This window comes from Lepidochelys kempii, chromosome 2 (genome assembly GCF_965140285.1).
Source record: "Lepidochelys kempii isolate rLepKem1 chromosome 2, rLepKem1.hap1, whole genome shotgun sequence".
NCBI lineage: Eukaryota > Metazoa > Chordata > Testudines > Cheloniidae > Lepidochelys > Lepidochelys kempii.
Genome location: NC_136381.1, coordinates 102,164,651 through 102,178,376, shown reverse-complemented (window position 1 = coordinate 102,178,376; position 13,726 = coordinate 102,164,651). Strand labels below are relative to the sequence as shown.

Below are 13,726 nucleotides of genomic sequence, written 5' to 3'. Positions count from 1 at the left end.
TACTGCTTATAAGGTTCATTACCCCATTCTGAGGTAAATGAATATTCTGAAGGCCCCTCTTTCTGCTCAACCAAAACTCAAAAGGATGTAAAACTCCCACAAATTGAACCTGACAATTAATGTTTACCAATATTGTGTGAAATGAAACCAGTCAGTTTCACCCAGTTCTACATAACAGACTAAGATCCAACTAGACAGGCTAGAATGGTGGTGGTTACAACTTGATGGATATGTAAGCATTTATGAAAATGGAAGTAAATTTGTGGGAAATCCTTGCCTATAAAGAAGGCTCAATGGGCAAAATTTTCGAAAGTGCCTTAGATGCCTAAGTCTCATTTTCAAAAATGCTTAGGACGCTAACATCATTTATTTTCAATAAGGCTTGGACGCCGAAATGTCTAAGTCTCTTCTGAAAATATTATCCTATACTTATGTTAATTTCTTCTGCATTGCGCATTGTAATATTTTTGTTAATTTTTGCTCTGAACAATTAACTGTAGGGAGGGATCTGTGCAACTGTAAAAGTTGTGTATTTTAAATGCTTTTTCCATATCCACAACTAATGTAAATTAATTTTCCTCTCTTTATCACGTAACACTTGAGGTTAAAAATATATTTTTAAAATGAACTGTTTACATAAAACATTAATTTTCTCTTATTTTACAGGAAAAAGCAACAGAATTTAATTAAAATATATCAGAATGTGGAATCTCTAATTTAGGCTCCTATTTCATCTATACTGTCCTCATTTTTGTGTATAGCACTACTGCAATATCACAACAACATGGGGAGCTTTTGTTTTTTTAAATCATAACTTGAGTAAGTTCTCTACTCCCCTGAGAATAATGAATCCTTAACAGACAGACTACATGATATCTTCACTGCTGAAAGCACCACCTTCACCCCTGAAAGCACCACTTTATGAGGAAGAGTCAAATCACAGTTTCAGTGGAAGTCTTATCTGAACAAGAACTACAATTTGGCATATGTCTGTAAACTTTCTCTAACAGAAATCAGAGCTTAGTATTTTGGCTAACTAAACCCAAATGAAAGTATTCATTTTTACCTGACATAGAAGCAGGAAGGATCGCCTGACTCACAAGTCCTTGCTGAAGCAAATTTTGATCAAATTGACCTGTCAGAACAGAGTTATTCATGATAAAAACATTGGGGTCTGTGGTGGAAGAATTAAGAAGATTCACTGGTTGTAGGCCCTCAGCAGATGTACGGGTCACAGGCTTCCTGACCCTCTTGGTTTCTGGTTTATAGTGACACTGTATGTGGGTTTTTCTGCGTCCTGAAGTACGAAACCGTAAGTCACAGTGTGGACACTTAAATGGCTTTGCTCCTGTATGCAGCCGCATATGCACTTTTAGACTCCCTTTGGTAGAAAAAGAATTACTGCATACATGACAACTGAAGAGCTTCTGACCTGAACAACAAGAGAGAGCAAAAGAAGAAATAATCAATAATTACCAGTACTGTATAACAACGTAACAGTCAGAGTTCTAAACAAATATGAAAAGGAAGTTCAATTAGCAGTATTGTTAAAAAATATTGGACATTTCCAAAAAGCTGAGATATGTTTGGTCTCACACCAAGTCCAGAATTTTTTCCATGTAGGTAGGTAAATATAAGGAGTTGTTGAATGTCTGCCTTTTAAAAGAATCTCTTTTACATCCTCTCAACAGATAAATTTCCAGATCCTGGAACCATGCCTTCAGATGGAGAATTTGGCCTGTATCCTGCAAGAGGAGGTTTGGAGTCAACTGCAGGGTGATTGGTGGACAGACTGCTACAAGCATGAGGTAAGGATACCATCTATGTCATGACCATGTTGAAGCTATGAGAACAACTCTGGCCCATTCCACTTGTACCTGGTGAAGCACTGTGAACAGTAAGGAAAAGAGTGGAAAAGTATAAATGAGAGGTGCATCCCACGTAATGTGGAGGGCATCTCCCAGAGACTGGTGACCCAGACCCACTCTTGAGCAGAATAATAGGCAGTCAGCGTTTTCGAGTGTGCTGAACAAATCTATGTTTGGGAATCCCCAGTGGTTCAATATGTGTTGTAGGGCTCTTGTGTCTGACTCCCTCTTGTGAGAATCTCCTGCTCAGTGAGTCTGTCATTGTGTTCTGGTATCCAGGTTGATATATGGCAGAGATGTTGATGCCATGTTAGATACACAAGTTCCATAATTTTAGTGCTTCTGTTCACAGGGATTGAGACCTCACCTCCCCCATTTTTTAATATAAAACATGCAGGCGATGTTGCCTGTGTCTGATCTCCTGGCAGTTTGGGAAAGCGTGACCTATACGTGGCCCAAGGGTCCCCACAGGGCCAATGTGTAGGAATTAGCACATGGGGTTACATCCATGGGGGTCCATATCAAGGACCTGGTCAATTCTGGTCTCTGGCTGGATATCGAGAGTGGTAATGTGATTCTCTATGTCAAGCCCCTTGATATGATGGTAGGGTGCAAGGAGCAACGGAGTATTCCCTCCTCACTAGAGAAGGGTGGTGTCATCCTTAGTGTGAAGGAGAACGATGTGGTATGAGTTGGGTATCCAGAGGAGAGACATGAACAATGGAAAGCTCAGTTCAGAGGAGCAGCGACTCTGGGGTATCAGAGACTATCAGGTCTCTCGCACATCGGAACTCTTGCAGTACCGGCAGGAGCAACCAGTGGTTGTGTGTATTGGTGCAGAAATTGTGGATACTGCTGGTGCCAAAGGTGGAATGCTTTCTGTTGAACAACCAGTAGATGGTGCCACGTGCTTCACAGGCACAAAGGGCTTGGACAGCGCTGATGCACTCAAAGTCGCTTGTTGAAGTGTTCAGTGCCAATTTTGAGATCCTTGAACTGTCCTTCTCGGTCCCAAGTGACAGTGTTCCTTTACGTGGCCCTGCCTTCGACCTCTCGTTAGCGTCAGTGCTGCAGGTAATCGGATGGTCATAGGCGTCCCCAAAGATACTGAGGCTATGACCTCGTAGGGGATGCCTTTCTTTGAGACGGCTCCTTGGTGGGTGAGCTCGGGGCCCATTTCTTCTCATCTGAGTGAGAGTTTAAATTGTCTTTTAGTAGTAGGCAGCGAGTGGGGATTGGCTGATGACGATGCCAATAGTGAGCACTGCATAGGAGAGGTATTGGGTCCAGGGTCTGAGGCTGGTAGCACTCAGCTCTCCATTAGTAGAAGTTTTAGTCTCAATTCACAGTCCTTTCTGGACTATGCCTTCAATTTGACGCAGTGGCCGCACTTTTTTGATAAGTGCCCCTCTCACTCAGCATAAGCACCATGAGTGATTGTCACTCATGGAGATAGGGAGGAAAGAGAAAAGGGAATTTTTTTAAATTTATTTATAAGGGGTAGAAGAGAGAGAGAAAAATAAAAGAAATAACCAATAACTACGAACTTGCAACGGAAGCACTAATATTACTAAAGGTTCTTGGACAAACAAACAAAGGGCTCTGCTAGGAATACCGCCCCAGACCAAGGGCAGTTGAGAGGGATCTGAAGGTGGCTGGACCACACAGCACTATATAGACGCCGTTCACAGCACAAGACAGGAAATGCTACCAAAGACCTCTGATCCTAGGCACAGGGACGCTAACCACACCTACAGTGGAGCACCCATAGGGACACTATTCGAAGAAGAACTTGCAGCAGCAAGGCTAGAATCAAGCTAACAACCATTATGGGTGGTAAGAAGGAACTGAGGGGGGCGAGAGGCAGCTCCACACCTTATAATTGCATGCAGTGGCAGGTGGCAGCAGAGGGCCAGACAGGTACTGCTGAGGGGGAAAAAATCTGTGATAACTACGCACACATTCATGTATAGTGGAATGGATATGTGCAATCAGACGAAGAAGTAGCAGCGTGGTTCTGGCACATTGTTGCTCAAGTAAAGCACTACCTGAAACTCCCATACTTTACAATGTTTGTTCTTTCCTATCCAAACAAGGACTGGAGGCAGCACAGTATATACCAGGGGTCTCAAACACGTGGCCCGCCATAGGCGCTGACTCCACCGGCAACCAAGCTCCCCTCCCCCCACAGTGCACCGCATCCCCGCTCCTCCGCTTATGTCCCAGCGCTTCCCGCCAACAACCAGCTGTTTGGAGGCGCTTAGGACTTTCCAGGAGAGAGGGAGGAGGAGCGGGGACGCTGTACTCTCAGGGGAGGAGGCGGAGAAGAGGCGAGGCTGGGGCAGAGACATGGGGAAGGAGATGGATTAGGGGCAGGGAGGGGGCAGAGTTGAGGCAGGGCTTTCGGAAAGGGGTTGGAATGGGGGCAGGGAAGTGGAGAGGCCTCCTGGACTAGATGAGCAGTCTGAGGTACGAAGTTCAGCATGTATGATTCTTTGCTGTGAGTAGTTGGGAACAATGTTTGTTAAACGTATTTTATATGAATAGTTACTTTAAAAAGTTCCTGCTATTACAGCTATTTTGATAGACTGTTACTGTAGATCATCATCAGTGTTACTGACCACAAGGAATAGTTACAGGTCAATATACTAGTCCTCATGTGGTCCTCATGGTGATTTGAGTTTGAGATCCCTGGTATACACAGACACCCATAACACAGAAGAATAACATTTCAGACCTCTCTAAAACTGACTGAAGGAAGGATTTCAGCCAACCAAGTGGATGATGAGTGAACCATGACTACTATTGGCCATTTCCTCTGACAAACTCTCAAACTAACTCCTGAACAAGTTAAACTCAGTTCTTTACGGCAAGACTAACCTGCTTCCAGACACTCTGTGGGTGGCCCAATCCACAACTCTTTACAACTGAATACCGAGGCTGTGGAAGCCTGTTTGGTCTAGAATTGTTACTAGTCAAGATGTGGCTTCAACTGATGTCACAGGACCGTTTATTAAATTCTTGAATTGCAACTCAGACTATTTAGGGAAAGATTGTATAGCCCCAACAAGGAGGTCACTTTTGTTCAGTGAAACAAGTTTGGGATAACATTCATCAACACATATACTGTCTAGAGTTTGTTAGACAGTGGGGGGAAAAATACCGCTCCCTTGGAGTGAAAGGGATCTTCAGAAAGCACAATAATCTTAGGTTATGGCACTATAAATCACTTTTTTACATGGTCAGAAAGAGCATTATTACACAACATACTGATTCTGTAACCATTACTTCCAGGAGTAATAAATTACTTCAGAAGTGCCTGTATGAATAAGTTGTAAAAGTTCAGCCATAACAAACATACAAAAAGATACTCAGACAAAGAGTTTTGTTAATTCACACACATATTATGGTAGAAGTCTATTAGTACGGGTATTTACAATATACTGATGCTAGTCATGGTCAGACACTGCAATTACTGTAACAATTTAGAAAAAGACTATTACTGCCAGCCCAAACTCCTTCTGCAGAAAAATGGCCCAAACACTTTCTACTTAGTGTTCCAAGATATTTAAGTCAGTTTCATTTTTAAACTCATCAGACAAGAAAAAGTAGCTTTTGGCTCATGAGCTGTACACACAAAACTTTTCTAGTTGTATATAATCCGCAAACCCTGCCCTTTCTGGCCAAGCCTTCCTGGCTTGTCTTCAGTATCAGGGTAAGTCGACCTAAGTTACAGTACTTCAGCTATGTAAATGTCATCACTGCACCGCGTTGACTGGAGATGCTCTCCCATCGATTTACCTTAATCTTCTCGGGGAGCTGGAGTACTGGGGTCGGCCAGAGAGCGCTCTGTGGTTGATCCCTGCTTCATCGATTGCAGCAGCATTGATCTCCCCATAGTGAAGACCAGCCCTAAGTGGTGGACTGTTCCAGCAGGTATGAAAGTAATACATATGTGCAAAGCATGGCTATATTTCCTTGACATGGCTTATCATAAAACCTATTGTTCTAACAAAAGGTTTATCAACGACCACTAAGTAAGATATTGTGGACTCAAAAGTGTTATCAAATGTTAACATTGTGCTTTTAATAGTGAAATATACCATATCCTCCAATACCTACAGATAAAAGAGCCCATTAAGAAAATAGCTAATGGAGCTGCAAGTACACAACTTCAAAATCCTACTGACCTGTGTGCGTTTTTACATGGCAATCCAGAGTAGACTTCACAGTAAAACTCTTTCCACATTCATCACATTTATATGGTTTCTCACCAGTGTGGATACGAACATGCCTAGACAAAAACATGTTTTCTTGAATATTTGTGTTGGTTAACTTTCTTAAACAAACATATCAATTTCCATACCAAACAATCACTTTGTATCTTAATAGATCTTTAAAAAGTTCTGAGGTACTTAAACTTAAATTTATGGTTATACTACATACTCAGAACTCTTGGACAGAGGGTGTTCTGTTGGGTGGGTGGTGGGGGAGGGATATTTTTTTTAAAGATTTTTGCAATTCTTTTTCATTCTCCAAGTAGATTTTTCATATTATATATCAAAATTTTACTGCAATAAAAATCTACGTTACCAAACACCTGCATACAATTATTCATTGTAAGATTTTAAAATAACTAACTTAATTCAGGGAAATGGAAATGTGAGAAGAGAGCAATTGTAGTCAATTCTAGAGAATGATAGCAAGGAAACATTACAGAGACCATTATGTTTCAGTAACGAAGTGAAAAATTGCTATATAACTGCTAGTTAGTCCCCATAATGCATAGTGAGATAGACACAAATGAATTTAGCTATAAAAGGTTTGATGAAAAGCTAATACTGTTAAATGTTCAGTAAAGAACTTAGTACACCCAAAAGCATGACCCTCTGCTTCATCTTACCTGACTAAATCGCTGGGTTTTTTAAAGCTTTTGGGACAATAAGTACAACAATTGGCGTATTTGGGCTCCGCTTCCAGTTCTGCATGCTTATCTTTGATCTCACTAATTCTGTCCTTTTCCGCAGCAGACTGGACAAGAACTTTTTCTGAGACTGTGGCACTTTCTCGAGGTCTAATTTTTGCCAGTTCTGCTGTTTCTTCCTCTGTGAAAGTGATGACACCAGGCCGAGACTTTCTGGAAGCAGTTCTTTCAGAATTTTCTTCATCTTCTTCCACACATACAACTATTTAAAAACCACAGAGAAAATCAGTTTAATCTAACCTGCAATAATGAACACTAACATGCATTAATCAAAATCATATAGTTATTGTATGATGTGTCCACATGGCAAAGCTAAAGCTGTTTGGTGTCTTAACTGTGCACGTTTGGGTTTCCTTTAAGTTTAACCTTAAAGCTAAATTTCCTGGTTTTATAATGCTTGTTTTTATGATAAATTACAACATCTTGATAATGTATTTTACACCAAATTACTGATAGGTTTTCTCAACCTGAACTCCACTACAACACAGCTATATTCTCAATGGGAGACTGCCTAGTCTGGAGAACACAGCTATGGGAAAGAGTACACTGGATTCTAACTCTACTCACATCAAAAAATTGTTAATTAAGTCTCAAATACAGAATCTTTATAGTTAGTGAATTAGGAGCTAGAAAGAACCCTACTTGACTTTCAGATTCCAAGCTGGAATATGCAGGGGTGGTGTTCTGCAGAAAATAATTTCTTTACTTATACTTTAAAAAAGGAACTCTATTTAGATAGTATGGAATGCTCAAAGCCATTTTTACAAGTCACTTTTTTTTAGAGTAAAACTGCACTTTAAAGTGCAGAAAACACTGAAAGTCCCCAAAAAATCCACTCTTGTGAGATCTTGAATTCATGGAAGTGCCCACACACATTTCCAATAAAAAGTGAGCTTTTTTCATTCCATATGATATGAATGAAAATAACCTTTTTTTAGCTAGAGATTGTAGCCAGAAAAAGAGCAAGTTGACAGAATGTGAAAGGAAGATCTTAGTCAAAGCAGAAATATGAAAAATATTCTCACAAGTCACTTAATATCTGCCCCATGAAACAATTTTTAATAAATTACTGTGAGATAAAAAGACTATTAAATACATTGGGATGGAATACGAGGTATAGATGTATTGTCAGCTATTGCTGGGTTGAATATGTCAGACCTATTCATAAACGTGTTCCGTTTCCTCTACTAGTTAATGTAAAGGAGCAATTTTACTGGCTTATTGGGCATAGCCTTGCATCTTGAAACAAGAGGGCATAAATTATAGCACTAATATCACATGAATGCAATTTGTTGATAATCATTTTTGCCAGGTTTGCAGTCAAGATCTAGTACAGTTTAAAAAAAAAAAAAAAAAGATTGTTCACCTCCTCCTCCAGCCTCTCCAGTGGCTGCTACTGCAGAGGAGACTGTTTGGTGTTTTTTCATGTGCTTTTTGCAGTGAACGGTTGTTCGGAAGCTTTCATCACAGAATGGACACTTGTAAGGCTTCATGCTCATATGAGTTGCCATGTGCCTGGTAAGGCTGCCATTGGTAGTGAAAGCAGTATTGCAAATGCTGCAACTGAATGCTTTAACGCCTTAAAGAAACAGAAAAAAGAAAGTATTTTACTTATCTGACTCACCTACACAGCGAACATTAAGAGACAACAGCAACTTCCAAAACGGAAGTCATATAAACAAATATGTATTTTCATAAGTGAGGCTTTTGTGTACACAACGAATAAACACAGTATTAAAAAGGTACTCTGTTACCTGTGTGAGTCTTCTCATGTGATTTAAGAACTCCTGAGGAAACAAATCCACGGCCACACAGCTGGCATTTATAAGGCTTCTCACCAGTGTGTGATCGCACATGCTGCTTTAAATGGCTGGATTTCTTAAAACCCTTGTTGCAATAGTCACATCTATTTAAATAAACAAATGGTAGTTTTCAGGTTGTGCTATATTGACAGTTATTATTGCCTTTTATTTGAACTCCATTGACATAAGTCATTTTTCTTTAAACAAAGGAAAAATGGCAGTGTGAGTGCACTCCTATTCTTGAATGTATGTATTTTAAATCAGGTGTCCTCAAAGTTTTCCAGATTTTGTGAAGTTTCATAGGGAGTATTTCACAACCTCAGTTTAATACAAGCAGCATTCACAGCAGTATTTTTTGTTTTACTATGGACTAGTAAGATTATGCCAGCAAAGTAGCTAAAACAATTCTGTAGGTAAACATACAGAGATATTTTCCAAATATACTGTTTTAGAAAGTATAAATGCCTCAGGTATAGACATTGTTAACTAAACCAGCGTTTCTCGCATACAGCCTCCAATCGGGGGGTGGGGGCAGAGAATCAACCCCTCCTCTTCCTCCCTCCCTATTGCTTCTGGATGCTCCGCCCTGCACCGCCTCTGGAGACAGGTGGGACATACAACCCTGAAGGATCAAATACCTGGGGGGGAGGGAGCCTTAGAAGGCTCGGACTTTGGCCCTAGGGTAGCTGGGCAGTGGGGACTTAGGGAGCCTGGCAGCGGACCAGGGCTCCAGCCATGAGGCTTCAGGTGTCAACACCCAGCACCTGGCCAAGGGGTTTCAGGCACTGACCGCCGGCTCTGGTCATGCGGCGCAGGCCTTCGGCCAGGAGGCTTCAGGCTCCTATTCCCGGTCACGCGGCAGCCACAGCGAGCTCCAATCCCTGGCTGTGACCGCGTGGCGCAAACCCGTGATCACGCAATCCGACCCTCAGCCCTGAGAGCTTGCCCTGAATGCTGACCCTGAGCTCTAATCCCTGGCCCCAGTTGCACGGCAGCAGGCTCCGGTGGATGCTGGTCCTGGATGCCAATTCCTGTGCGGCAGCGGTCACAGATCCCAAGCACCAGCCCCAGGTGCCAAACCCCAGCCCCGTGGCAGGGGTCGCTGATCCCCAGCCCTGAATGCCAAGCCCCAGTTGTGCGGCAGCAGGGTCTGACGAGTGCTGATGCCGGATGCCAACCCTGACCCCTAACCTTGGCCATGCGGCAGCAGCTGCAAACCCCAAGTGCTGACCCCCAGCCCTGACCCGTTGCCGACTCTGGGTTCTGGCGGCTGCTGGTTCTGGGCACCAATCCCTGGGTGCATATCTACAACCAAAAAGGAAGCCCTCATCAACAGATGTAACAAGGAACAGGATGGTATGGGTTCATAAGCAGAGGACTTGCTCATGATGATGCTCCACATATGCCACCGCAGCCTAGAAGGGATGACTTCATCACCACCATGGTTCTGATTGGAGGTGTGGCACAAAAATAATTGCACACTTGATTGGAACGATTCCACCACCCTAAGGTCATCAGTACATTTTGTAGTACTAGGCATATCCAAGGGATGTCTGCTCAGAATGTAAACCTATTTTAGCAAATCTTGCATGACACAAATCCTAATTCTGGGATGGGAGAATAGGGGACTTAGATCTTTTCTCAGTTGAAGCTTTCATAGGCAATCTACCTCTTTTTTCTCCAAAGAGTGATGCTCCTTATTCTCAGAAAGCTTTTTGTCTGTCTTCCCAGAGACAGAAGCTGGATCCTTGAGTGATGGACCTCTGGATCGGACAAATCTTGAGTTCACTGAAACACTCATAGAAAAAGGTGGAACTTGTCCAAGGGGTGGGTCTAAAATACTAGGGCACTTCTGAAGTCAGTCTTATGGAGTTGTTGAATAAAAACATCTGCAAACGTTCTTCCTTGGCCTCTGAAGTTCTTTTCAAGAAGAATTTACGAACGATACATTTGCTGGGGATATGGGAGTCCCCCAGACAAAACAGGACAATCACCTAACTAACCCACTCTAATTTAACATTTACAAGACCTAGAAAAAACAGTTAAGGTAAACACATCAAGTCATGGACACTAGGTAGCTCCATCTCATAGTCATGGGCAGTGCCTTTATGCCCTTGGTACAGACACTCAGTGATCATACACGGTTTTGAAAGATATTGATGGCCAAAAGACTCAGTTCTCAAGTGCAGAGAGCACATGAACACCAGGAGTGGGATATGTATCTTTACACACAGGTATATGGACAAACACTCTGAAGAATGTACGTTCCCACAACCATGATGCTAACTTACTGAAATCTATTTGGAATAGTTCTCAGTGGGGATTCTCCATCACTTGAAGTTTTGTTCAGAACGTTGTAGTACCTTTGTTCTCTAGGGTGAACCAAATGATCATCAACATGCCTTCACAAAGTATTTTTTATATTGACTTTCTACAAAATCATCCATCAATTTTTAGATGGCACTTCTGATTTCCAAAGCACTTAATGGTATTGGTCTTGACCACATTTAAATGGTGGTAACGTAAGAAAATAAGCAAATCAAGTGATAAAGGCTAAAATGAAATATAACAGACCTGTATGAACGTCTGCTTTGATCTTCATTGTCCTCAAGAAACTGTGGGCGTTGGGCATGCAATTCAAGTTCTTCTTGTGACTGATCTTGTATGAGGCGAGTAGTCTAGAAATCAAACAGAGATCCAAGATAAAACTTAAATGCAGAAATACTAAAGTCAAGGCACAGAAGTCTGTATCACAGACTTGGGGCAAGTGTGCATCTCAAGTATTCAACAGAAATGGTATAAGAGCATAAATTTATAAATACACACAAATTCTCTAAGAATTTTTACAGTGGATCTAAACATTAACAATGGGACCAACGCTCCTCTACTGTGAAGCGAGGAGAGCAACAAAAGTGCAGAGACAGAAAAGCTACTGGGGTTTACAAAACAGGATAAACAGAGCCAGTACCGTACAAATTTCCCCTCTCACTGGGAATCCCAACTATGTCAAATCTCCAGTCAGGTCCTATTATTTGGGTCACGTAAAGGGGAGAATCAAAGAGCAGTCACTCCAAATAGCAAGCCTCCCACCACGCAGTTGACAGCCAGGTGAAAAATAGTGCTTACAGTCTTTACTACCTTTCCATGAATGTACCCCTTTCATCGGACCAATGACAGCATAGCCTCACAGTGAGGCTGGTACATTACAAAATTTGAAGGAAAAGGAAGCTCCAATGTACATAGCTAAAAAATACTCACTTAACTCCTCTGGAGATACTAAAACTCATCTTTTGAGGTTAACTGGGGGTTTTTGGCCTTACTCTGCAGAATGGGGCATGGGTCACTTGCAGGTTTAAACTACAGTAAATGGTGGATTTTCTGTAACTTGAAGTCTTTAAATCATAATTTGAGGACTTCAGTAATTCAGCCAGAACTTAAGGGTCAATTATAGGAGTGGATGGGTGAGGTTCTGTGGCCTGCATTGTGCAGGAGTTCAGACTAAGATGATCAGGATGGTCCCTTCTGACCTCAAAATCTATTAATCTAACTTTGCAGAGTTTCTCAGTCTTCTGATCCCCACCCACTATTCGTCATGGGATGATATGATGTGGTTGTATATTATGCAATTTTATAGCACAGCTATCAGGAACACAATCTCAAAATAGTTATGGCATGTATTCAAGTTAGATACAGTAAGGTAATGCCAAGATTATATAATAGAAAAGCATGTCATTTGCACAAAAAAAAAAAAAAAAAACCTGAGAAACATTTAAAAGAAGGCTAACCCATAAGAGTTGTTCCATAAATTAGCATAATGAATTTCAAATCTGTCTATGTAAGGTTCCTTCAATGACTCACAGTAAGTGTATCCATAGCATATACATATCTAGATTTTTTGATTTAAGAAAGGAAACTGCCAGAAAATATAAAATAAAGTGACACATTTTTATATTCCTAAACATGTGGATAGGGAAACTTATTATTTTGCCTTTTTTTTTTCCAGTTTGTTTTGCTTTTGTTGTGTCTTAAAGAAAAACAACTAAGCAAGAAAAGTCTTCTTGAACTTTCCCTCATTTTCTCGGTGCTTACATGAACATCCCCTGGAAGAGGCTAATGTCTTCACAAGGTCAGCCTCACAGAATGAGCAACAATATATTCTATCTTTCACAGATACTCACCACATTAATAGTCTCTGGGTTAGGAACTTGAAGCAGATTTGGTTGATGGTAACTTGTTGAAAGAGCCTGAGACTCAAGTGTGCTTGAATCCTGTAGCTGCTGTACAGCTGAAAATTGATTCTGTTGATTGTAGCTATCATTCACTGTAAAACCTGTCATAAATTAAAGAAGGTCAAAAGCCCAGAATAATGGAAAATGTACAAAATGTAAAATGGGACAAACAAATAGTGCACTACTTATTTAAACAGTCACTTCAAAAAAAAGATTAAATATAATTTACAGCAGAAAACATTACACTCTTCACTAGTAAGCATAAGCAAAATGCATAAGCATTCTGGGCATCTACTAAATTTTCACAATAATAGGGTTACTTACCATTAGCTGGAGTTCTATTAGACAATCTCCTCCATAGAACAACAGTTTGAAGTTTCTTCAAGATGCCTCAATTACCTCAGAGCCATTGAAATTTTGAATTTCTTATACGTAAGCATGCATGTGTCAAACAGGTTGACCCAGCTCCCTTTATCCATGTTGATATCACGCTCCCTTACTTACACTGGAAGCCAATCACAAAGATGCGAAGCTCAGAGGGGAGTATGGCGGGTGAGTGGAGGAGATGACCCAATAGGAGAACTCCAGTTTCAGATAAAGTAACCCCATTTTCTCCTACTTTGGATCTCCTCCACATATTCCCACTCTTTAGATTATAGTAAAGTAGTGCCTTTTAAAGGCAAGTTGCAAAGTAAAAATAAAATTGTGTTTATGTACATCACTGATATATAAAGATGGCCTCAAAGATGGGTTTTCTCTGTGGTTTTTCTTTGAAATATCAGATTGTAACCTTCCTCTTTGCTGAAGGAACAAATGAGACAGTGCCATCACAAAAGGCTAACT

At 41.1% G+C, this 13,726-nt stretch overlaps 1 protein-coding gene across 15 annotated transcripts in view; it reads right to left on the bottom strand.

Annotated features, from left to right (window-relative positions):
• The window catches only part of ZNF236 (zinc finger protein 236), a 232,111-nt gene that overhangs the window by 119,603 nt on the left and 98,782 nt on the right, over positions 1 to 13,726 (bottom strand). For all 15 annotated transcript variants that reach the window (XR_012157275.2, XR_012157274.2, XR_012157278.2 and 12 more), the window contains 7 exons: positions 12,833 to 12,984; positions 11,229 to 11,332; positions 8,607 to 8,758; positions 8,219 to 8,431; positions 6,772 to 7,054; positions 6,059 to 6,162; positions 1,067 to 1,432 (listed from right to left, as the gene is read on the bottom strand). Coding sequence is in view for 2 of the 15 variants with exons in the window: in XM_073331780.2 (XP_073187881.1) it covers positions 1,067 to 1,432; positions 6,059 to 6,162; positions 6,772 to 7,054; positions 8,219 to 8,431; positions 8,607 to 8,758; positions 11,229 to 11,332; positions 12,833 to 12,984 (1,374 nt within the window). In the remaining 13 variants the exon portion in view is untranslated. The remainder of the gene's footprint in view (positions 1 to 1,066; positions 1,433 to 6,058; positions 6,163 to 6,771; positions 7,055 to 8,218; positions 8,432 to 8,606; positions 8,759 to 11,228; positions 11,333 to 12,832; positions 12,985 to 13,726) is intronic.